The 27,297-nt window shown below is 34.4% G+C and overlaps 1 protein-coding gene across 1 annotated transcript in view; it reads left to right on the top strand.

Moving 5' to 3' along the window:
* The window catches only part of LOC132151499 (cadherin-22-like), a 105,029-nt gene extending 80,446 nt beyond the window's left edge, over window positions 1–24,583 (top strand). Inside the window, exons 9-11 of the mRNA XM_059559632.1 lie at window positions 6,482–6,599; window positions 12,037–12,288; window positions 23,700–24,583. Of these exons, the coding sequence (XP_059415615.1) occupies window positions 6,482–6,599; window positions 12,037–12,288; window positions 23,700–24,211 (882 nt within the window). The 3' untranslated portion in view covers window positions 24,212–24,583. The remainder of the gene's footprint in view (window positions 1–6,481; window positions 6,600–12,036; window positions 12,289–23,699) is intronic.
* The last annotated feature ends 2,714 nt before the right edge of the window (window positions 24,584–27,297 follow it).

Raw genomic sequence — 27,297 nt, forward strand, 5'->3', positions numbered from 1 at the left:
ACAAAAGTCAGTCATGTTTTAAATGGACAGCTGTATTTGCAGTGGAGGGATTTTTAGAGGAGGACGATGTGAGTTGTGAACTGAAGAGTAATTGAAAGGTCATCTCTGATAATCAGGGTTGTTTATGTGGAAGGAGGAAAATCACATTTATTCTCCCTTTGATTTTTTTGGCTGCATTTGTAAATGGCACTTTTTTTTTAGGCTTGCTCTCTCTTGTCTTCTAAAACCGGACTGCCACTGCATTTACAATGGTTTGTTTAATTCATATTTAAAAATGAAGTTAAATGTAACAATAAAATCTTAAATTAATAAATCATTTACAGTGCATCTTTTATTGCACTACTATTTTATTTAATTTTAAATTACTTAAATTATAATATATAATAATTTTTAATTTCTATATTTTGTTTTCAAATCTCACTGGGATATTTGTACAGGGATTCAATTATTATTTTTTTTATTGACATGAATTATCTGAATGAATCAATTATTTAAATGAATCAGAACACTTCCTGATAGAGAGAAACGATTGAATAGCAGGGTTCTCATTTTTTGATCAGTGATTTTCAATGCATTCATTTGTGAATACTGGACAAGGATTTTAAAATATTATTCTACAATGAATAAATCATTGTAAATGCCTATTATCACTTTTTAATGCATATTTATGTTATTGCAGTTTTAAAAAGAATAGTTGATGAATTACTGAATTGATTCAAATTAATTCATTTCGTTAGGATTTCTGTACAATGAGTCAAATCTTTTTGAGTTTATTGAACCATCTGAATGAAATGATTCTCTAAAATGAATCACATTTCTCAATGCTACTTGATGGAGAGAAACACGAGCTACACGTTTAACAGGGTTCACACTTTTTGATCAGTGATTTTCCATGCAATCACCTTTGATTATTTCCCAACAATTGCTGTCACTTTCTAGCCAATTAAATATTTTTTTAGAAATTGAGAGTTCTTTATTTACAATTTAATTGTCATCATCAGATTTATATATTTATTTAGTGCTTAAGTTTAATAATAGTTTATTATTTATTTTTATTTAATCTCCCGGCTATTTCCAGGTTTTCAATGCCCGGTGTAATTATCACCTCCACTGTTAGTTCCTCTCCTCGTGGCTGGTAGGAAGAGTTCATGCAAATGCAAACTTATGGAATGAAAACTATTCCTTGAACTTCCCCATCCATTTCAGAGGCCATCCTCCTCCTCCTCCTCCGCTGTGTAAAGGAGGAAGACTTTCAGAGAAGACCTTTGTTCCTGGAAGACTCTGGAGAATGTGCAAGACTTTTGGGAGTCTCTTGGCTTCTCACTTTCCGAGCCTCATTCAGCTTAAAGGGTCATGAGGGGGCTGTTGGATGGAAATCTAATTAGTTGATTTGGCTTGAGGGAGGTGTGTTTGCCACTCAATAAACTCCCACACACTGCTTCTCCCGCACAATCTCTCATTATTTTTCTCCGTCTCTCTTTCTCAGAAGTCCCTGTTTCTCTCTGTGTTTTTCCATCCCAATCCTTTTCCCTCCAGAATTATTAGGCATTATTTTGTCCCCCGAAATAGGAAATATCACATGACCTTTTGTTGTTTCTGTCCTTGGCAATATTTTAACTTTAATATATTCAGTTTCACTTCATTTGCATTTTAGTACTTTTATATGCGCTTTTGTCATTATTATCATTTTATTATTTTGTGTAATATATTTTATATATATATATTTTATTTTAGCTTTATTTTAATGAACAAAAATATTTAAAATATTTTTAGTTTAACATAAGTATTATAGTATTTATTAATTATATTTTGAATTAGCTTGTATTTGTATTTTAATGTTACTAAATTTCTATGTCCTTTTTATTTTATTTTTGTTTTTATGGCTCTGTTTAGCTTTAATTTATTATTTATTTTGGTTTATTTTTAGTCATTTTAGTTTTAATTAAAAAAAATTATTTTGTGTGTGTGTGTGTGTGTGTGCACGCGTAATATAAATAATGTATTTTTGAATCATTGCTGGAATGTAGTTCAAGAAGTCTTAACAGATCCAAACATCATGAAAATAACTTGATTCCAGATTTTAACAATCAACAAGTTCTACTTCCCAGTTCTTTATAAAGTTGCAGGCAGCATTTCATCGGCGAGCACTAAAGTGATGTCTGAAAGCAGGCGCTCAGCAGGAGTCCCATAAAACGTCCCTTTCTAGCTGAGAGGAGACCAATAAACAAACATCTTAAAAATATAACATGTGGCCCGTTGCCCTCATCCTCTGTCATGCGGCTGGAGATGTTGTGCTTGTGTAATACTGTTTTTCTGGACCCCAAATAATGTGAAGAAAGTCACAAGAGTTTGAGTGTGTTGATTAAAGGCTCTTAAACACATCCGACGTCGCATTATCAGCTGCAGACAGAAGTGGAGCGCTGTGAATAATGAGGCCGATGGGAAGCACAGGTTAGTGTTTAGTTTAATGCTGCTGTGGATGTGATCAACAAGAAACATTATCAGCTGCAAGTACTGCTCGACTTCTGAGAAATATGTCTTAGGGTTTCAACACCTGCAGTTTTACTCCAGAATCAATTTCTAGAGTTCTGGGCCTCGTTCTTTACCTGGTTAACCAGTAAGAAAAGACTAAATTACGTTTGCATGAAAGACTAAGATGGCCAGTGCTAATTTACACTCTGAGAAAAATCTGTTAATCTATGGCCCAATATACCGTGTTAGTATGAAATCATTTTTTGTATTGATTTTTTTACAGGTGCATGTACGCATTGTGTTGTGTTTTTGGTTTTGAATGAATTGCCTGTAAATTTAACAGAAAATGTAACTGGTCACTTTTTTTAGATTAAAATAAAAATAAAAATAAAATCTACTGGTAATTTTCTGCCAGGCCATTATCAAGGGCATTATTGTCATTATCCGGGCTTTATTTTATAGACATTTCCGTTAAGCCTAAAACACTATGCAATGAAGTGCAACATTGCTGTAAAGTAAAATAAAATGAGATGAAATGAAATAAAATAAAATCATTTCTTCAAAGTATTATGCACTGTTTTATTTTATTTTATTTTATTTTATTTTTCATCAGATGTTTTTATGGACCACAATCCCTAAATTTCATGAAGGACAAATAAGGAAACGGTTATTTTATAATCAGCAACACTTTACTATAGGAGTGAAAACACTGCAATGGTAAAATGCATTGGCTATCATGAACAACAGCATTTTTTTTAGTGATGTTATTTTAATAAGCATTGTTTTTCTATATTACATAAACTCTAGTTAACATATATAAAACATTTACTGTAATTAGCAATTCATATATGCAGAAATTAATACTTATCAACATTGATGAGTGCAGGACTGTATTTTTCATCATTAGTTCATCTTAAATATCATGTTAGCGAGGCTTCTTTCCCCTCTGTGCCAGAATGTGTTTCCATGAGAGCGTGACTGACAGTCTGTGGGCTTTAAACCAGAATCGAAGTAGATGTGCAGTCCAGCTCTTGCATCAGCACCTCAGGGCACAAACATGCTGTGCACTGTACACTTAAAACCTGTTACTGCAGTGGAACAAACATCAGGACAAATGTGTCATTAAACTAGATTGTTGTCATTGTTGTCTCTTTAGTTTAGGAATAGTTCACCCCCAAATTACGATTCTTCCATTATTTACTCACCCTCATGTCTGCTGGTGATTTTCAGGATCACAAAATATTAATTTTTGGAGAGACTTTTGCATGCAAAGTGAGTTCATGGTGCTTTTAAAATCACCATAAAAGTACAGTTCTTTCAAAGTAAAGTCACACGATAGCTTTGTGTAAAAACAGACTGAAATTTAAGCTGAAGTTCACTCGTGATATTGCTTTTCTTAGAAATACTATCCACATTCAGGTTTTTTAAAACTACATGTGGAGTGTCACTTAAATTTTATTTATTTGACTGTTTTATTTCTATAATGTATATGCATATATGTCTATAATTGTATCTATTTATTTATAACTCTATTATTTATGTTTCTATGTAGGTATGTATTTATTTTTAATATTTCGATATTACTTGAAGTTATTGTTTGTCACTTCGCTGTAACAATAGAATAGAATGGAATAGGATAGAATAGAAAATAATAGAACTTTATTGTTCCACATTGGATATGTGTAATAAAATAGACAAAATATTAAGACACATAAACCTCAATAAAGATAACCACAGTGAAGTAATATAAAAAAACTGTGAGTAATAATAATAATGCACTATTTCACATTGTTGTCAATCTACTGTATCACGTCTCTTCAGAAGACATGCAATATAGTGCACAAGTCATCTTGACTACTTTTAATTGTATTTATTTATTATTTTTATTGATGTATTTATTGGTCATTGCTTGACGCATGAGATGCATAAAATAGTGTTGCTCAAAAAAAAACAAAAAACCTACATGCAGGTTTGAACTGACACGATGTGAGCAGAATGCTGATTTTTGTACAAACGATTTATTTCAAAGCGAGCGCATCCTGAAGGACTGAGGCTTAAACACAAGCACTTTGCCTCTGTTAGAAACTGCAGCTTTAATTATTTTGAAAAGGGAAACATCAGTGTTAGTGTGGGGTCTCCTTTGAGTATGCAGTTGTGCCTTACACGCATTTGTCCTTGCTTTCACTTCCCCGTTGTGTGTGCGTCTTTCCTTTTAATTTTCCAATCCAAGCAACCGTGAGTGTTCCTCGTAGCTGAAAAGACTTTGCAAAATCATTTTAATTTAGGTTTTATTTTTTCCCCGTCTCCGGTTATTACACTTGGATTTTCTATCACCTCCCTAAAAATTGGCATAAACGCCGTGCGAGCCTTTTGATGACCGTGTAATGAGAAATGAGCAATGAGAGAATATGTGAATTTTTCGCGGGATTGTCTGAAGTGCTGCCCACTCCCTGTTCCTCCCGCCTCCTAAACGCTTCCATCTGTTGTCTCACAATCCGGCTAATGTAGTAACTGGGCCCGATGCCGCTCACAAGTACACCCACTCTCACTGCCACAACAACTTCTGATTTATCACAGAAACTGTAATTCCAAAGCCTAATTCGAGACAGCTCAGTGTAGTTTTAGCATAATATGACAAAATGTGCTTTTTTGGAAGAAAGCAGGTGCGCAGCTCCTGTGTCGTGAATGCAAAATCTTCTGAATACACTGTATATTCACATTTGCATCATTTGTAATATTTAACCTGCACAAAGCTGTGCAAAATGTAAGTCAGCATGTGAAACCATTAAATGCAATGGTGAAATTAGCATTAGCTATTATATACAGCGGTAATAATGATGTATCTTGTTTATAATTTTATACTCATATAAGTACATATTGCATCAGCTAATGTTAACACATAACTTTGCTGATAAAAAAGGCATTAGTATGTGCAGAAATTAATATTAAATAAAATAATAATCAAGGAATTTATAATTTTATTTTTATTTATTATTTTTTCCTATTTAATTTTAGCTTATTTAATTTATTTATTGTGTGTGTGTGTGTTTTGTTTTGGTTGTTAGTTTTAGTTCATTTGTTTTTGGTTATTTTACATATTATAAACAAAAAATATATTAAATATATATATATATATATATATATATATATATATATATTAATTTAAATATTAGATTAGATTCAATCTAATCTAATCTCATATATATATATATATATATATATATATATATATATATATTATAAAATAATAAAATTTAATTAATTTATAAAATAATTAAATAATTAAACTATATATATATATATATATATATATATATATATATATATATATATATATATATTGTATTTTATCTTATTTTTCAGTTAATGCTTATTTTATATCAAGTAATGAAAATGTTTTAGTTCTGACAAAATAACTACTTTTCTTTCTTTTTTTAATTCATCTATGTAACATTTTACAGTACAGTAACTCCTAAAAAGATTTGGAACCACTCGAATTACCCAAAAAGTGAAAGTCCTGTGAGCTCTGGGTGATTTGCATTCACACACAATGTTATTAATGGAGTTGCACACATCTGAGATGATCTGATTGCATTTAGAGAGTTACATAGAAGCCAGATTTATTGCAAAGTGCCGTCAATCTTATCGTACGTTGGCCAGAGGCTGACAGGAACTCGATCGAGGGGAACATGACTTGTGTTTGTGACAGCAGCTGCATGAACCTGAAAATGCAGATATGCACGCTTTGGTTTGTCAGCCTCATCATCTCAGCAGTGGATGTACCCTAGACCCTAGAGAAGTGAGTCATTTACATGAGGTAAATATTGACTTGTCGGCTACTTTTCTGGATGAATAACCGACTAGTAAATATGAGCTGTGATGAAGTCTGGCTGAAGATCCTTTAGTATGTTTTTCTTTTAGCTGTTTTCTGGTTGATCACTTAGTAAAGCACCAGTATTCTCTCCAATTATTTATTAAAATCTCTACACATTTTCTGTCTCTTCTCCAGCTCATTCACACCATCAGTGTGGTGGACAGAGACGAACCACAGTCTGGACATCGATTCTATTTCACACTGGCACCCGAGGCCTCCAACAACCGGCATTTTACACTGTGGGACATCAAGGGTGAGAGACTGGAGACTCCATTGTTCTTTTTTATCCTGCATTTGGGATGCACTAAAAAAAAAAAATTACATGCATGAATATTATTTATCATAAGTTTGGCTATGTTTATCTATAAGTCATAGGTTGGAATATTGTGAAATATTATTGCAATTTGAACAAATTGTAAAATGTAATTTATTCCTGTGATGCTCCGCTGTATTTTCAGCATCATTCCTCCAGTCTTCAGTGTCACATGATCTTCAGAAATCATTCTGATATGATGATTTGCTGCTCAGTTATTATCAATTATCACTAGTGCTCAGTTATTATTAATGTTTTTTATTATTATCAGTGTTGAACCGTTTTTGCTGCTAAATATATCCTGGACACTGTTTTTCAGGATTACTGAATGTATAGAAAGTACAAAACAACAGCATTTATTTAAAATATAAATTTGTTTTCAACATTGCTAATAATCCGAAATGTTACTTTGCGCAGAAAATCAGTATATTAAGATGATTTCTGAAGATCATGTAACACTGAAGACTGGAGGAATGATGCTGAAAATACAGCTTTGATCATAGAAATAAATTACATTTTAATATATAATCACATGTATTTATATTAAAATAATATATAACACATTTTACTGTACTTTTGATCAAATAAATCTAGCTTTGGTGAGCAGAAGCTACATCTTTAATAAAATTAAAATGATTATTTATTTATTTATCTTAATTATTCTTTTATTCTTTATTATTTATCTTAATTTCTGACATTATCTCTGAGCGAACTTCTTCAAGTGGACTCCTTATCTTCCTCTCACTCGGGACAATTCCTCCAAGCTGTTTCTGTGTATGACAATCCCTCGACGGGCCGCTCGTCTGTCTCTGACCTGCATGAGGTGTCATGGAAATACAAGCCAAGTTCATCCGTTCAGACCAACACGAGCTGAAAAAAACCTTTTAGTCTAAGTCTAACTTGATAAATGCAATCTTTCATGAACTCTCCCCAGAGGAAGGCCACGCTGTCACTTTTATGACATCACCTTCTGTTGCAGCATCTGCTGTTTGTGTTCGCGAACAGAGAACGTGGGGTATTTCATATTTCTGTCCAATTCACATGCATGGATTTTCTGTTATGTACTGGGACTTCTTTTGCTTGGATTATTTAAAGATGATTATTTAAAGACCCAAAATAGGAGTTTTGTGGCTTTTAGTCTATATCAAAAGTTTATAAACATTTAACAGATCAACATACCTTAATTACAATCTGCATAAAATTAGTAAAAATTGTAATGCATAAGTAAATGACACACATGTAAGTAAATGCGGTTGTCAGTGTTAAGGTGAGGAATATATTGCAGCAATTCAGATTTTAGTAGGTGTTTTCTCCTTCAGTGTATATTTTTCATTTCTGTTGTGCTTTGTCATTTTTATATTTGTTGTGTCCCATCAGGCCGAGCAGGTTTGTGTTATTGCAGGGCACTTTAGAGATGTGTGTAAGTTGATGTGACGCATGGGTAAATCCAGACTGATCTGACAGGATGGAAATGTCAGCAGTGGAGAGCCTTGCAAATGTCATCTGAGCATGTGAGGACGGCCGAGGGCCACACAAACACAAACACAAACACGTACATGAACGCCTGAGCTGAGATCAACAAGAGCTGGTAGAAATGATAACTAAAACACTGCGGAAACACAAGCGCTACAGCTGTGCATCTCAGATTTCACCCCTAAATCAAAAGAAAAAAGACTAAAAGCTAACAGTGGCTAAAAGATGTTAAATATATAAATGGTTAAAGAGGAACAAACACAAACAGAAGGTGAAATAAAATAAAATAAAATAAAATACAACATTTGAAATAAAAGCGTATGTAACGCAGTGACATTTTAATATTAATTAATTATTGTGTATTATTATTTCACAAATATGCACACATATAAACATGCAAATACTGGTATTTTGTATATGCTAGTATGTTCATGTACGCATATGTGTGGAAAAAATGTCAAATAATTAATTAATATAAAGATATATGTATATATATATATATATATATATATATAAAATCAAGTTGACGGAATGTTTGAAAATTGTTTAAAAAACATTTATTATTTACATTTTTCTGTTTGATGCTGCTATAGTCTCACATACTTCACCTTCGATGATCCCAAAACAATGTTCTATTTGCCGAATATATGTTTTCCTATTTCCTCCCATTTGATTTTGGCATGAAATATGACCTGGATGTATTCCTGACAGTTGTTGTGAGTTTCAGCCAGAAAGCGATGCCTACGCAGGTTTCCTCTATTCCACACTCACAAGAGCACACTTTGTATCCTTCCACGTCCCCTATCCCCCACACTTCTGTGTTCATGGACACATTTGTCAGCCTGTCAGACTGAATCAGTCACTTTTCTCAGTTGAGCGAGTTACCTTCTCCCTCTGTGATCCGACTCAAGAGGACAAACGCAGCTTTTTCAGGACGTCAGACTTTCTAACTATTTGTTCTATTGATTCAGATGTTCTTTCGCTGTAATATTAAATTCATCTCTTACTTTGTGCTTTGAACAGAGTCCTTCCAGAGAGGGACAGAGACAGAGAGAGCTGTTTGGGAATTTGATTAACGACTCTAAACGAAACTTCTTCTGGCTTTGGTTTTGGAGCCAGTCGATTGCACGAGGCTGTTTTCACACACCAGTGTTTGATTTGTCTTTTCACGAACATTGTCTGTGTCCATTTGCTCCCCAGTCACCTGCTGGTGTGTTTTTAGTCACAGCAGAACGTAAAGCGCAGGCCGAGGGCATTGTTCATTGTTGCTCAGTCTGTTTGGGATGTTTTTTGAAAGTGTGATTTGATCACTGGTTTTCTGTGATTATATATATATATATATATATATATATATATATATATATATATATATATATAAATGGTGTCTACTTTTTGTTTGTTTGTTTTAAAATACATTATTATATTATATTATATTACTTATATCAGAAATAAATAATTAAAATAATTAAATAATAATATAATAAATTATAAAATATTATTAATGAATATTCATTAAAATGGTAATATACTTTTATTCAATAAAATTGCTTTTTTTAATATATGAATATATATGCACACACACAGTACAATAACACACACACACACACACACACACATACACTGTATATATATGTGTATGTTGTGTGTGTGTGTGTGTGTGTGTGTGTGTGTGTGTATTTAAGTATATATTAATATATTTATGTGATATATAATGTAAAACTATTAGTAATAATTTGTTAACATTTAATATTGAAATAATACAATATAATTATCAATGAATATTAACTATAGTACTAATATATTTCGTTACACATCTAGTTTAATGGCATTCATATTTATTTTGGTTTAAGTGTTCATCTACTTTCATTTTCATTTAATGTATTGTATTATATATGTATCATATTATTTAAACAATTAATGGAATTTCAAAGATTATGTATGATGTATGTTTCAGAATGGTTTAAAATTTCGGTTAAAAGCCCAATGTCATGCTTAAAAGTCATGGAAAAATTGGAAGTATCAGTGATGTTTTTTTTTAAATGGGGTTTCCATATTTAGAAATCTCATTCATAGAAATGTTAGTGAATATACATTTTAATCTCTATTTCTCGTTCTTATCCTGTGTACAGTAAAGCTTGCTCATAGCGTCTGATTTGTGAGTCTCGATTCTTGAGATTGATTCATAAGTGAATTGGTCTGTGTTTGAATCATTTTTTTTTTTAATTCTTATCCACGTTCTGGAAACGTCACAGTAATTCACTGGTCAAAAAGTGCAAGATCCCTAATAAACGTAAGCACTAAATCAGATCCACAGCTTTTTGTGACTCGAAATCAATTATGAAGCTAATCTGACGGCTGATACGAGGTGCTGAACTCAATCAATGCTTTCCTTCGATGTCCTCTTTATGTCATTTAGGTGTTTGCCAGAAAGCCACGGCCCAGCTGGATGAATATTGAAAGGTCAAGGCTCTGCGCTCTTTAATAAATGATTGGTTGATGGATTCGACATAAACCAATCGATGACGAGTCAGCGTCGCATTTTAAAACACATCTCAGTGTTTACTTCGGCTCATTGCAGGGAAACGACTGCGCTGTAGTTTGGTTATGGTAATGTCTCCATTCCTGATGTTTTTAGACTTCAGAAATGAATTGTTGCCTTCGTTGAAGGTGTGTGCTGTATTTTTGAGGAGGAGAGTGCCTTGGGGAGAAGATTTATAAGTCTAGTCAAGTCACAATGTCATGGTGCTTTTACTCAGCAGAAACTCCTGGTTTCTCTGGCGGATGTGAAGATGCCGGCTGTATTTATCAGTGAGTCTTGCTCTAGCGCTGGAGCTGACAGTGATGTATGTCCTCTATGATGGATGGCTCGTGTGTTTGTATGAAAGTCCATCAGTTGAGCTGTTCATGGTATTTTGTTGTATTCATACATCTGCCGTTTCAGTTCTGGGGAACTTCAGATCCGCTTTGTTTCTCGCTAACAACCTGCAGTGGCTTCAGTTTGAGATCGTTTCTGCTATTTGGGAACGATTGTGTGTTATGTGTGTGAAATAAATATTCAAAAGTCTGAACTTTAGTGCTCATTAAGATCTTGTAATGTTGTTGAAAAAGCTCTCTTACTCTCACCAAGGCTGAAAGTTGATGGGTTTTCTGACTAATTAGTCTTAATTAAAGGTCTTGTATAATTAGGCTGGTTTCAGGTTCATTTATCTGAAATGGAATGTTCTTGCAACAATGTAAAAGTCTATTCAATTGTATTACTTTAATTATAAAAAGTATTTTTTATTATGTTATTATTTTTTATGATAAATTATACAAATATTAAGATACTCAATATATGTTTTACTTTCTTTTATACTTTTATAAATAATAGGGTTAGGGTTTTATAGTGTCTCCTTGCTTTTGTAATTTTTTTTCTTTATAAATCTATTTTAAATATACTAAATATAAATTGAATAAATTGTATAAACTGCATGTCTCTTTTTTAACTTTATTATTTTTTTTTTTTAAAGTTGGTGGGTTGTTTGAATGACTAGCTGACTAATTAATCTTAATTTATATTAGATTCATTAGTTAATTTATTTGAAGTAGAATGTTCTTGCAACATTATAAATGTCACTTTTGATCAGTTGAATGCATTCTAATATGCATTCCATATTTATATCTTATATACTTTTATAAGCTTTTTTTTATTTTAGTCATATTTAATTCTCAACGTTTTGCTCTACCATGGTAGTAAAATAATGTTTATACTAAGGTTACACACAGCAGAAAAGGCTCTGCCAATACTATTACTGTACATAACACACTGCCTTTATTTTCAGTGATGATAAAATAATGCATGCATTATTATTATAATAGATAAATAACAGATTGAGTCTGTTCTCTGGTCTCTCTGATGCTGTAGACAACACAGCCGGGATCAGGACGCAGCGCTCCGGATTCAACCGTCAGGAGCAGAACGTGTACCTGCTGCCCATCCTGGTGGTGGACAGCGGCCCTCCGGCCCTCAGCAGCACAGGGACCCTCACCATCCACGTGTGCGGATGTGACACGGATGGATCAATTCAGTCCTGCAACACCACGGCTTACGTCATGTCAGCCGCGCTCAGCCCCGGCGCTCTCATCGCGCTGCTGGTCTGCATCCTCATCCTCATCGGTAAAGCCTTTCACTTATCAACTGCATAGGAACATTACGACTTAGTTTCAACCTAATGTCAGAGTTTATGAGAATGCAGTTCAATGCTTTCCTTATAGTGCATGCTTTAGGAAGCCGAGCAGGCAAGAAACGTGTATTTCAGTGTTGCATAGATTGTCCAATTGAGTGTATACAGTATTTCCAGGTGGATGAAATTCTGCTTTGCATCACTGGTATAATTCATGTGCGTTTATTGAATGTAAACAGTGTTTCACATCACATCCTCACACGTATGCCAAGCAAAAGTAAACGTGGTTTTTTTTTGTTTTTTTCACTGGTTGTGCGATGAAAGACGTTGACGGACGGGGTTGATATGCGACTCTATTGCACTAGTCTCATGCTGTATGCGTGTAATATTGCGTTTTGCTTCTAGTTTTGAAGCAGTATGACAGATCTGCCAACGTTTTGAGTACCAACATCATGTAGCTTGACTGGTAGAAAATCACGAGCTCATGGGTTTGAATTCTAGGGAGCAAAAAAACTGATAAAATGAATAGCTTGTATTCTCCGTTCACTTTGGATAAAATCATCTGCCATATGCATAATCACACACTATTAGTCAAAGGTGTGGATGCACTTTTCTAAATTAGTTTCTTGTGACCTTGAAAACCTCTTCATCTAAAATTGATGCTTAATTGTTTGAAAATAGTATTAATTTCTTTCCCAAACTTATTTTCATGTAATTGTTTGTTTGCCTATATGTTATATATTTATAAAGATTTATATATTTATTTTTATCTATCATGGATGAAAAAGTGAAAAAAGTACATACTTAAGAAAAGCTATTTCATATATATATATATATATATATATAGAGAGAGAGAGAGAGAGAGAGAGAGAGAGACAGAGAGAATAACATTATTGTTAACAAATATTTTTATTTCTGTGGTCAAAACAAAACAAAAATAAGTCTTTATAATAAATAAAGTAATAAAAACATAAATTATCACTGTAAAAATTTACAATTCTAAAATGATTCTAAAACTATGGAGGACAAAGGTAACAATGTAGAATAAGTAGATGCCTCTAAAACATTTATTCACCTTACAGCTTTCCACTGATTTCCAATGTGTTTCCAATGGTAAATAACCCAGAAGATTCCTCCAGCGTTAATATAAGGTATATATGTCATAGAATGTAGGTCAATGATGTGAATGAATGCAAGGGTCACTCAATCTGTATCATCTCATCTTTAACAAAACACAGGTGTCTGATGGATCCCTAAGATGCACTTGAGAATATGCATTAATGTTTGCATTCATAGAGCAAATAATAAAGGCTTTGAATAGTTGTATGCTTGGAAAGCAGCATATATATATAGAGCCAAGCAAGCTCTGAACATTTGTGTTTACCTCCATCACCGCTGTAACTCTTTTAATGGCCCATCATCATTCTTTAAAACCTGGGTTCATATGTGACAGGAGGCGGAAAACAAAACTAGAATGACATAAAAGCTGATCAATATTTCATTCAGCATCCTCTGCCCACGACTGCAGTTGCTCATCCTCTGTCAGGCGGAGACTGGAAGCTTTTGTTCATGCAGAGCGAACACACTCATAATATAGGGCTCGGTGAATGACATCCAGCCTCTCTAGAAGAGGACGGGTGAGTTCGGTGAAGTAGCCGGAGATGCAGCCGGATCTCAAAATTAATGTAGCCCTCGCTCGCAAAAAGAGCAGTATCAGCACCACCATCCCGGCGGAGCGCCATGGCTTTAAATAGAGCAGCCTTTTCAGACATCCACTCGTTCCCATGTATGACAGCGTTGGACTGCGTTTCTCTTGACGTCCCTTAAAGTTTTATGACTTTCTCCTGTCCTCAGTACATCCGTCTTTATTTTTCTCTTCTCCACTTAGTGCTTTTCTCAACCCCCCCTCTCTCTTTCTCTCTCTTTCTCAGGAAAGTATGTGACATGCATTGTTTTCAGTCAGCTGAGCACGTTTATGCTCGTTTTTACTGCAGAGATTAGCCATGTGTGCTAATGTCAAGCATCAATATTACTATTGCTCATACTTTGGTTAAGGGGTGTTCAAATGTAATCAGACTTAACATATTTGATAAATATTAAAAAAAAAAAAAAAAATATATATATATATATATATATATATATATATATGTGTGTGTGTGTGTGTGTGTGTGTATAATAGAGACTCTTTCATAATTATAACTTTATATTTAATTTTATGTTATCTATTAACAGTGTTGGGAAGGTTACTTTGGAAATGTAATAGGTTACAGATTACAAGTTACCCTGTTTAAAATGTAATAGTAGTGTAACTTTTTTAATTACTTTAATAAAGTAATGTAACTAATTACTTTTGAGTACATTTTGATTACTTTTATAAATTTCTAATGAATGTTAATTTGCAACAGTTAATCATCTTCAACCATTTTACACCATGCAGGTTTAACCTTAAAGTAGAGCTCAATACTGTCAGACTTTCTTCATTCTTCATCACCTGAATTAAGATGATCACATTTGAACACATCCACCACACAATCAGACTTTAGTACTGCCTTTTACTTAGAGATTGATCTGAAGTTCAAAGCAGATTTAAAATCAAAAGAAATAGTTTATAGATACTGTTTTTGAAACCAAATCTTTGCATAACTACAGGCATCTAACTGCATCTAACAATGGTTTGGGGCAAAATAGTTAATAAAAAAAATAAAAGCATATACATCAACTCAAATACGGTTATCTAATAAGCATGTGTCCTATTTTGTGTACTAAAATCCTGAAACATTGGTGTATTTTTGAAACACTGCTGTCTCTTTGTATATGATATGATGATAGTTTCTCAAAATAAGTAAAAAATGCTCATGAAGAGATTAATTTCCATGAGGGGCGGACTGGGAAAAAAAATAGGCTGGGAAATCTCACACTCATACACCCACAACCCATTCTGTTACATGGACAACCCTATTTTGTGTATGGACCTGACATGAAAAAGATTTGAATCCTTAGGTTGGGGACTTGCAACGTAAGTAAGAGTTCTCTCCTGAACTGCACCTTCACTTCCATTATCCATCCATCTCTCTCATGACTTTAATACTGAAGATTTTTATTTGACTTTTACCATGTTTTGTAAGTGCAATTTTGTTTTTTTGGCAAATGAATTACCACTTGTATTTATTTTTACTACAAATTCCATAGTTAAACCACGGTTAGTGCCATACCATAGGCTATATTAATTTTCCTAAAGGTTGTGTTTTTGTATGCACTAGCTCCCCCTAAACCTATGATAAAATATGATGATTTGTCTGCTAACTTACTACTGTAACATTACAAAAGATAATAATGACGTCGTTTATACAGTATTTTGAGTGATTGCGAGCAATGTGCTGCTGCTGCTTGACTAAGTAAACAAAGACAAAACTACATTAGCATATTTACAGATGAAACTGACCTGCACCTGAAACCCTGAACACAAGTGTCGCTTCTCTGCTCCAGCTGTGCGCTTACACAGTTCACTCCGGTCTCTCTCTCTCGCATTGATTACTCTGAGTCTGATCCAAACCGTTCGGCGGAGGCGCGGAGAGCGCGCGAGCCCAACCATTGCCAGTCACGACTAACCGATTCATGATTTATTAGAGATTTAATTATCGAATGGCGGATTCGGAAATAATCGCTTTAGTATATTCGGCCTGCAATTATACAATAACAATATTAAAGTAGAAGGCCAAATCGTCTGCCAGGCCACCGGGAATAGTCCCGGTTCTCCCGATGTCCAGTCAGCGCCTGATTTCCACAGACACGCAGAACGTGCAGGATTCATATTCAGTCTTTTTGCGGCTTAATATTCACAGACATCAGTCCATATCGGGTTTTGATTCAAGTGTACTGACCTACTTTTGATTTATTCGTCCAAAATGTGGCATATTTCGTCCGCGTTATAGGCTGAATTCCATTTTTATGACTGGATTCTACGAATGTGTTTTCCGCGTCTCTGAGATTATGGGCCATATGTCTTAGTGCAATTTGGGAAAGAAATAAACTGTATTTGGATGTGTGTAAATATTCAAATGTAATCCTCTTTGTAATCGTTACAATTTTCATAAGTAACTGTAATTTAATTACTCATTTTTTCTTAGTAACTGTAACTGATTACTGTTACATTTATTTTGTAATTAAATTACGTAACGCCGTTACATGTAACTAGTTACTCCCCAACACTGTCTATTAATATTATACTTTTAATTGCATTTTATTCAGTTATTTTTATTTTACTCTATTTTAATCTAAATGCAATCAAAAGTTATATTTGGGAACATTATTTTACTTTATTTTTCTATTCTATGCGATTCTATTCTGGTCTTTGCTATTTCAAGTCCTGGCTTCAGATTGGTCTGTATTCAAGTAACATAGCCTTTTTTACTGTAAACCTTTTTTATTTTATTTTGTTTTATTATTTTATTTTAATGTTTTAAAATTTGAATTTTTTAATGATGTTTGTATATATATATATATATATATATATATATATATATTATATATATATATATATAACAATATATATATATAACACATTTTTTTTTTAGCCTATTTTAGTCCAAATGGAATCAGTAATTGCAAACCACAGAGGATTTTTTCATGCATTCATGTAAATACAGTAAAACCGCAATTCCCTGACATCCACTCACAACACTCTAGTTGTTGGTTTTTGCATGGAAAAACATAACTTACATTTATAAAATGTGTCATTTAGTCATTAGTTTTAATGTTTCATGCAAATATATGAGTGAAGCACCTCAAAATTTATCTCTAATAAATATTTTTGTTGTCCCAAAGGATTTGATCCTGTTCTGAAATGAACATCAATTGAAAAGTAAGCAGCACAGTGAAGCTGAAAGGCAGAAACAGCTGAAAGTTTAATGCTGATTGTTAAATCTGTGGTGTCTGAGAGCACAGTTGGCGTGTGAATGTTTGGCAGCACTGAATAGTCAATGATGGACACTGAGAACATTTGCAGAAACCTTCAGTTTCCATATACACAAATACAATTCATAGTCAGAGTATAGTAGAGTCTGGAATATTTGTGTTCCAAGTATTCTAGAATAGTTTGAAAGCATAGTTCTGTTCGGTTCAGATCTGGTCCTGGCTTCTGATTATATATTTTTTAATTTAATTAAGTTTAATTCAATATACAGTACAATTGTTTTAGCCTATTTTATTTCAATGGAATCAAACGTAATTCAGTAATTAATATTCTATTCAATTCCATATTCAAGTAACATAACCTGTTGTACCTTTTTTTGTATTAAATATTTTATTTTTATTTCTATTTCTTTTTTTATTCTAAATGTAATTGAAACTTGATTTTGGAAATATAATTTATAGTAGGATTATTGTATGTCCTATTCTATGCTATGCTATGGTCCTGGCTTCTGATTGGTCAGTTTTCAAATAACGGCCTGTGATACCTTATTCCTTTATATTGTTATATGAATTGTTCTATACATTTCATTTAGTTTCAGGAGTCTCTAGACTAGTCTAGATTAATCTAGTCCATTCTTTTTCTAGTCTAGTCTAGATGTAATCCAAAGTTTCACCAGTACTGTACAGTATGTCTGCAGTACACAGACCGGACAGATCTCATGATGTTGGAAGGAAGCGGGTGTCCCTCGCCTTCCTTGAACGCCGCACCGTTCCTATTAGATCAATTTGTGGTATGATAAGGAGGGAATGAAAACAAATTTCTGCCTAATTATCAAACAAACAACCCCTCCATCAGTTCATTCGGAGGGTGACGTGATAAATCCATTTGGGCGCAGCATGGCATCTGCACACATCCGTCCCAATTACCGCCCATCTGCCATGATGGGAGTCCTGGCCACCCGCCGCCCAAGGATAAATTAGCAGTCTTGTCATGTCCGCTTAACCGAACATCTGCACGGCAAGGAGTTGCTACATGTTTCACAAGGGCAGGTGTGTAATGTGCTTCTTCACCCGATACCTTCAATGAGGCCGTGACATTCGCAGCTCATTCCAGATCAGGTGGATAAAGTATGTAGGTTGTTGGGAAACCAAATTGTTAGTAGAGGGGTTCAATTTTTATCGTTTGCGATAATATTGTTATTTGTTGTTTTAACAATATGCAAGCTGGTATTATCACTTTTGTCACTCACTTTGCAAAAAACTTTTTAAAAATTAAATATTGCACATGCAACATGCCATTTTACTGAATGTGTGTAAGCATGATCGCAAAATATTGTTTAATTGTCGAAAAAAAATCCAAGATGTTTTTGTCAATATCGCACAACCCTGGTGGTAAGACCTTCTAAAAAATTCTAAATCAACCTGTGCAATCAATGCATGCAATCCTTTAATGTGTCTTGAGGCTAGTCTGCATGCGTGCATCTTTGCACAAATGCTGTCTGTGTAACTCAATTCACTTTACCTGGCTCAGGGCCATTTAGAGTCCTTGATCATGCCAGAATCGAAGAATAACATGAAGGAAGAGCGTGGTCAAAGACTTATCTCCTCGAGGCTTATGGAGAAATACTGAATCAAAGAGCTAGAGAGACTCTTTGAGGAGTCACACTGTCTATTTGCGGCGTTCTTCCCTCGGGGGTTTCTAGCCATTTGTTGGTGAGTAAACAATTGCAAAACGGCCTATCCCGAATCAGTTATGTAAATTAATATGCCTGCCAGCTTTTCTCCTCCGAACATGTTTAGGGTAGATAAACGCTGACAGAAAGTGCTGGCTGAGAGACATAAACAGTAGTAAGTAATCATAAATACTGCTTGCCGGTTTATCCTGTGAAAGCGAAGTTATGAAACTCCAGGTGCAGGCTATGGTTGGTGAATTAGAAATTGCTTTATCTGATTTATTGGATTTATTTGTTGTTTCCAGAAAGGGCCAGAGAGTGTTGTTCATTTTCTGCCTTGTTTGTATGCAGCTTTGTCAGTTTTCATATGGTTGGAGCCACTTGTAAAGCTCGACGTTAGACGGATGGTCCACGGCGAGCAAAATTAGCTTCAACTTCACAGCTTGAGCCTTCATAATGCACTCTCACACTTTAATACACTGTTTCCTTCTACCACAAAAGCTATCCATTAAACAAGCAGTATGTGCTTTCTCAAGTACCCCCCTTTTTTGGCTTACATAACTCGGCCCTGTACCTTTGAAGGTAATAGACTGTGATTGGCTGCGATCGGACGGATGCATGGAAATTGACACATGTCAGGTCAAGCATATCCAATAGGTTTCCTCAGAATCTGTGGTGGTTGATAAGGAAGGCATTAGTATTAATATTGCTCTTGCAGTATTAAGGATGGGGATTTGATCAAAGCCTGAACAAAATCTGATATCAAAATGTGACTTTTGTGACTTGAGTTCGTCTTTGGGATTTAAAAGAGCACATTGAAAATGAGATTCAAAACCATGTTTAATAGTGGAAACAGAAAGAACATTTGAAAACTTAGAATGTTATTTATTTATTATTTATTTATAAATTATTTGAAATGTATATCGGATTGTACCCTAGTATTTCTAGATCCTAAGTTTCCAAATGAGCGCCTTTTATCTTTGTTTATCTTTTTCTTTCTTTTTTCAACTTTTTACTGTTATTCTGATATTATAATATGTAATTAAAATATTTTATTGCATTAAAATGCAAAATAAAAGCATTTCCACTAGTGGTCTCAGACTTTTGGACCCCATGATAGTTTGTCCCTAAAAGTAGATGAAATATTTAACTGATATTTACATTTATGCATTTAGCAGATGCTTTTATCCAAAGTAACTTACCATAGACCAATATTTCAGATGCAGAAAGTCTGTCTCTCTAAGTCTCTCTTGTTTTTGTATCATATCAGGACACAACTCTGTATAATGACATGGGTATGACACAGGTATTACAAGGAGAGGGTGACTTATGAGGACATAACCCATGTCCCCATTTTTAAAAACGCTTATAAATCATACAGAATGAGTTTTTTTGAGAAAGTAATAATGCACAAAGTTTCCTGTGAGGGTTAGGGTTAGGTGTAGGGTTGGTGTGGGGCCACAGAATATACAGTTTGTACAGTATAAAAACCATTGCACCTATGGGATGAACACACTTTACACAAAAACAAACATGCTTTTATACATTACACAACAGAAAAGAAGGTGAAAAAAGTTTTCTTAATTTTAATAAAGAAAAATGTTTGATGAAAGTGAGGTTGTGCTATACTTATTTTACAGTATATTCAGAGAAAAGCTTGGATTAATTAGATCTGTAGCTTTACAAAAAAAAAAAGTGCATTGAAATGAATGTAAATCTGAAGCAGAGTTTCTTAAAATGTAGGATGTTTTGAGCACTTTTAGGTACTTTGTTGCAGTTTTCTATTATTGCATAAACAGTTGTCTGAGAGCTTTCATCCCAGTCTTCTGTCCTCAAACGAAAAGATGAAAGAAATCCTTGCCTGACCCCAGACGTTTCCCTCTCAAGATTACAATAGCACTCTCATTACATTAATAAGTATGCAAAATGGCCAGCCTTTGATCAAACATGTGCCTTCAGAGAAAACATGCTTAATAAAATATTCAAACGATCACTTATCGAATGTGAAAGACATTATATTGAGTTTATGCATCATTGTTTTTGTATTGTAGCAGGTAAATACCCTTTGAAATCAAAACAGTAGTTTGTGACTTTTAGCAGTCAATAGGCATCCTGGGTAGATTACTTACAAATTGTAATCCATTACTGATTCCAGTTGCATCCATTACAGTACACATTTTAGGTAATACAATCTAACTACTTTCTGATTACTTTCGGATTGCATTTAACCTAATCACATTGATTTAAATATGGTAATCTTGTACCATATTGCTACAAAAATACAAAGAGAAAATATTTTCCATTCATTGTTGTGATTTTTGTAAATCCAGTGCTCAAACGCTATGTGTCCTCTCAATTATCTGTGGTCTTTGTGCTAATGTCCACAAAACTGGAACACTTTCTGAATGTCAAAAAAAAAAAAAAAGGTAGGCCATTTTAAAAAGGAAAATGTAAAGAAGAAAAATAAGAATTTGCAATAAGTATGATTTATGAATAATTTATTGCTATTGTTTGAACAATATGTATTCATGCAATCAATAAAAAAGTAAACTAAAAGCTATTCAGGTTTGCTGTTTCCACACATTATTATTAGTAGTAGTACAGTCTTCAGTACCTCAGCTATGAATATGCATGTTTAGTGTTTATATTTTGTCAGCTGTGTGATGGAGAGCAAAACCATGACAACAAATGTAATTAAATGTCTATGTATTGTCCAGCAGAAAGCAGAAAACAGAGTTGAACACGCTGCGTGCTTCAGTCCACATCATCATAAAACACAATTATGTTGTGAACATGACACTGCATTAAATCTACAGCAAACTACCCGACTTAAACATATAGTAATTAACATACATTTTAAAAGAATTAGCTAAATTTAAAACAGTGTGGATGCATGATGTTTAATACTTTGGGTGTTGAGTTTGAGAACTTACTTGTAATAACCTACATTGCGAAATTGCTGCTTTTGCCTACAGTTTTAGGGCTTTTAACAGGTGCATAGATAGAATTAGATGTTAAACACATCAACGTTCCCCAAACTGGAATTGGTTGGCTTTTTAAGACCGAAAAGGGTCTTTAAATGTTCCAGTGAATTTTTCTGTCGGTTCGGTTTTGATCTAAACAACGCAACGCAAGAAAGATGCTATACGATCACAAATGCAGATGCTAATTAACATAATTCAGCTAAGATTAAGTGTTCATTGATTTATTGAGAGGGATGTGGCTTTTGTTTTCTGACTCATTAATTCATTAAATGAGCCATTGTTTGCCGTTTCAGTTCACGTTTAATTCCTCATTCATATCTGCGCTGCACCTTGCGAAGAAGCTTTGTGAACGTCTCATTTATTTGTAATCCTTTCTGCATTTCTCTTCTCAATCACATAATATTGTTAGTGAATGAAGACATTAGATACATCACTTAATAATCAGTCTCAAATACTCATGAATAATGCAGTCATTTGACTTCACTAAGCTCCGCCTTAAAATGCTATCGACCAATCCTAGCTTAGCAGCTGTTGCTGTGTGGGTAATTATTTGAGAAGTTTAAGCTCTTTCTAATGGATTTTTTTCTAGAGAAGGGATTCTATCCAGTGAGTGTATTATACTGTTGACTGGATATTAACCACACTTTAGCAAAAATGACATTATTCGGTTTAATCTAATGCAAGCAGGACTAACCAAAAGGGGCGGAGCTTAGCGAAGGATCATTTGTAATAGAAATTGCTGTGAGATTATGTTGTCAAGCATTGCTCTCATGATGCAGTAGTAGAAATGCTACAGAAAGGACAAGTCGCTCATTAAAATTAAGATGTGGTTTGTAATGAGTTCCCTCGCTGCATAGTGTTGCCAGGTTGGGTTTGTTAATATTGTGGTGTGATCCGCTGAGGAAAGTTGACTTCTGCTGTACAAGAAGCAGCTCAGTTGTTTACTGAAAAGTCAATTTGAGGTTAATGGATTTTCCTTTCGCTGTTTGAAACAATTTAGTTTTTTAATAAGTAATTTTCTTGGAAACTGTGATGCTTGACACCTGCGCAAGCTTTGCATATTTTAAATTAACTGTATTAATTGTCATAATTTCTCATGAAAAGTGATGTTGTGGCATATGTTAACAAAGTTCCCCTTTAACATTTTCTTTTCTTCTGAGATTCAGAGGTTAATTTAGTTTACTTTCCTCACTGTTGTGATCAGGATTTGCATTTCGAGGTTAAAATCACAAAGTGATGTTTGTAATATGTAGTGTTTTTGAAAGACGTCTCTTATGCTTGCCGAGGCTGCACTTATTAGATCAAAAATACAATAAAAACAGCAATATTGTGAAATATTATTACAATTTAAAATAACAGTTTGCTATGTGATTATACCTTAAAACGTAATTTATTTCTGTGATGCAATGCTGAATTTTCAGCATCATTATTCCAGTCTTCAGTGTCACATGATCTTCAGAAATCGTTCTAATATAATAATTTACTGCTCAAGAAACATTTATGATAATTATCAATGTTTAAAACAGTTGTATGGTATGTGTGAAAACCATAGTACATTTTTTTTTAGGATTATTTGATGAATAGTAAGTTCAAAAGAACAGCATTTATTTGAAATGTAAAATCTTATGTAACATTATAAGTAAATGTCTTTACTGTCGATCAATTTAAAGCATGCATGCTGAATAAAAATAGTAAGGGGTTATTTATTTAATTATTGTTGTCTGTGTCTGAAAGTTCACAATGTTTCTTTGTGAAAATCTTTTTTTACTTTCTTCATAGCGTGATGTCTCTTCTTTTCTTTCCTCTTGTCTTGTTTGTCTGTCGTTGTTCCTTTAGTCCTGGTGCTGCTGATCTTGACCCTCAAGCGTCACAGGAAGGGCCAGCTCATGTCCGAAGATGAGGAAGACATGCGGGACAACGTCATCAAATACAACGACGAGGGCGGCGGCGAGCAGGACACCCAAGCGTACGACATGAGCGCCCTGCGCAGCCACTACGACTTCCCCGAGGTCAAAAACTCAGACTCGGGCACCGAGCTGCACCCGGTCCCGCAGTGGATCCAGAACAGAGTGCTAGGAGACGGCGACCCGGCCGACTTCTCAGTTTTTAAAGGCTACATACGCAAGAAAGTGGAGCAGGCGGACGCAGACTTATCAGTGCCGCCGTACGACTCGTTCCAGACTTATGCATTCGAGGGCAGCAGCTCGCCGGCTCTCTCGCTAAGCTCCATCCGTACGCTGTCCACCACCTCGGAGCAGGACTTCTCGTACCTCAGCGATTGGGGGCCACGCTTCAGGCAGCTGGCGGGATACTACGTCCCGGCCCAGCCGGAGGAAGAAGGGTCCTAGCACCATCCTCTGATCAGCATCCGTATGTTTCCGTTCTCCCTGGAGTTCTGCATTGACGTTGTTTGGATCCCAGTCAGTCCGGAGAGTTTTAATGTCACACGTTACACTTTGTAAAGTGACTTCTCATCTTGTAGAAAAGTTCAAGGACAAATATTGAAGGAGAAAAACAAGTAGGCCGGGTGCTGGGCAAACCTCCAACATCTTCTCACCTGTCAGCGAGAGAAAGAGGAACGGGGCCGTGCCATATGCACCACGAGGAATACTCATTCTTTGCTTTTTTTTGTAATTTCTTTGCCCATCTGTGGAGATAAATGACTTTAAGTCACCAGGATCCGGACGGATTCAATGGAAAGATTTTCCAACATTTAAAAAGAACCTTAAAAAATATGTATTTAAACGATTTTTATGTATTTATTGCTTTCTATTTATTTATTTATTCATCCTGACAATGGACTGAAATACACAAATGGACAATTTGTCAGGGTGACAGACAGGGACTGAATATCCCGTGGGTAAAAAAAAACAAAGTTGAGAGGAGTTTGCAAACTATCAGTGATTGTAAATCAGTGTTGAAAATATTTGTATTTATTTTTTAGAAACTCTTTTTGTAAAATACAAAGCATTTCTGCTGGAGAAAAGTAACAGCTTTCGGGGCGAATCTCACAAAAACATTTCAAAATCACACTTCACCCCCAAATCAAGAGATTGAAATAAGAAATTACGTTTTGCATGAAGAAGATGAAGTCTGTTTTAAATGTGTTTATGACGATTAAGCATTTTGCCTCCAAAATTACTGTAATGCATCTAGATGTTTCACTTTTATTAGTTTTTCTTTATTGTCAGTAAGATTCACTGGACCGAAATATAGTTCAATATTGTTAAATTACGGCAGTTTTTATTGCAGTAATAAAAAATTGGTGAAATGTGCTTAATTGTCATAAAAAAAATAATGTTACCATATAAATAGGCTTCATTTACTTTCAGCCACCAGCAAAGTATAATCTAATATTTCTTTCTTTAGATTTTGGAGGGAAATATGATTCTTTGACAGGTTGTGTGAGCATTGGTTTTATCTGTGTTGTGTTGCTTTTCAACTAATTATCCAGATCACTCGTGGATGTTGCGTTCGGCATTGAATCTTTCCTGTAGAGACAGTTTTCAAGGGGAGTTTTGAAAGACAAGACAACATGGCACAATACACAACAAGAAACAAACGAGGCCATCTGACAGATCCTTTATCCGTTATTTTTTAGATATTCCAAAACATACATGTCCATTGATGATTTGTACATGTGCTGAGATGTTTCCAGATTGCTTTCCTTTGGGTGATTTGATTGGTTTTTGATCATTCTGTGTTGGGTTGAGGATGATGAACTAGAGACGGGTTGCAGTGGTCGTGTTTTTTCCTGAACCAACACCCTTAAATGTCCACCCAAAAATGCAGATGTATGGCTAAAAATACAATTGAATTCATCAATAAATATTTACAGTTTTTTAAAGGTTTTCTTGGGTGACTTTGTGGGCGACAGAAGATTGCATAATAGATGATAAATTGCACTAAAAACATGTCCCGGTCACATTTTTAGCCCAAAATCCAGAGAAAAGGCTGGGAAAATAAATAAAAAAAGACAGAGAATTTTTTTTTTTTTGGACCTTATTTTAATAATAATTAAACATATTTTGGTTCCAAATTCTCATTCTCATCTCTGTTAAGCATCCTTATTTATTATTATAGTTGTCCTTATCTGTTTGTTTTGTAATTCTCATTGAACTCCGTTGTTATTATCATTACTGTAATTTACTGAAATTACTGTATTCAGTAAATTACTGAAATATATCTGTAATGTATAAATAACAATTTAAATATCATAAAAATCTTTTTGGCGTTTACAATAATGCAAATTTTGTGTGAAAATGGTCATTTGGATTAATGCAATAATTTAATTTAGCTGAAAATGTCCTCACCATCAGTTCATTCAAGATGCAAATGAGTTTATTTCTTCATCAGATTTGGAGAAATGTTGCATTCTCATTCCGACGGCACCCATTCACTGCAGAGGATCCATTGCTAAGACAGTGATGCAATGCTACATTTCTCCATATCTGAAGAAGAAACCAACCCATCTTCATCTCAGATGGTCTGAGGTTGAGGATATTCTCAGTTTTCAGTTTTGGGTGAACTATGGCTTTACTGTCGATGCAAAACCAAGGAAGTGTTGCAATAAACCAACAATGATGCTGAATACAGGGATGTTGCTTTAACACACAGTGTAGCAGCAGATGTTCTCATTTTACTGAAGCTTGTTATTCCTTTCAGCCGTGGCTGCATCTGATGGATGATTTCTTATGGCAGTGTATAAACCTACACACGTCAGCGGCCACCCAGAGCAAGTCTAGAGAGACTTTCAAAACACAGCGTTCATTCAGAATCAAAACACTGATATAAAGGACATCAAAACAGCCTGAAATTACAATGAAAATGCAAGGCTAATGCAGGCTGAAGATAGAATCATACCGCAGATGATTCATCCAATCACCTCATGTTTTATTAAAAGGTAACGGGGAAAAGACAGAATGGAATTACGTGTTCTTTGACCCTGATCTCCATTGACAGTCGTCCATGCGGGATCATTATGCTGTTAAAGGAATGCTGAAGCCCTGGAGCCATAATGAAATCCTCATCAAGCAAATGTCACGGAGAGGCAGCCACTGACTAATGCAATGACAGACGCCCAAAAGAACAAGAGTGTGTATTGCTCCAAGGCAATGTGTGTGTGTGTGTGTGTGTGTGTGTGTGTTGTCCTCAATGTTTAATTTAAAGCACACAGTTTAATTCCTCTGTCAACTTTCTCTTGGAAACAGTCTAAGCATCGGACTTTGAATTCATGAATTCTTGACATTAATTTGATGCAATCATTAGTAGTGAGATCAAATTGTAATTCTGATCAACAATCATTTTCATTTTATGTCTGATATTTCAGATCAGTGTTGTTATAGTATTAGTTATTATATAGTATTAATTAATATTTTGAATTTGATATTTTCCGTCCTCCTTTTTATTTTAGATAATTGTAGTTATTTTGTTG

Source organism: Carassius carassius, chromosome 10, assembly GCF_963082965.1.
Source record: "Carassius carassius chromosome 10, fCarCar2.1, whole genome shotgun sequence".
Taxonomy (NCBI): Eukaryota; Metazoa; Chordata; class Actinopteri; order Cypriniformes; family Cyprinidae; genus Carassius; species Carassius carassius.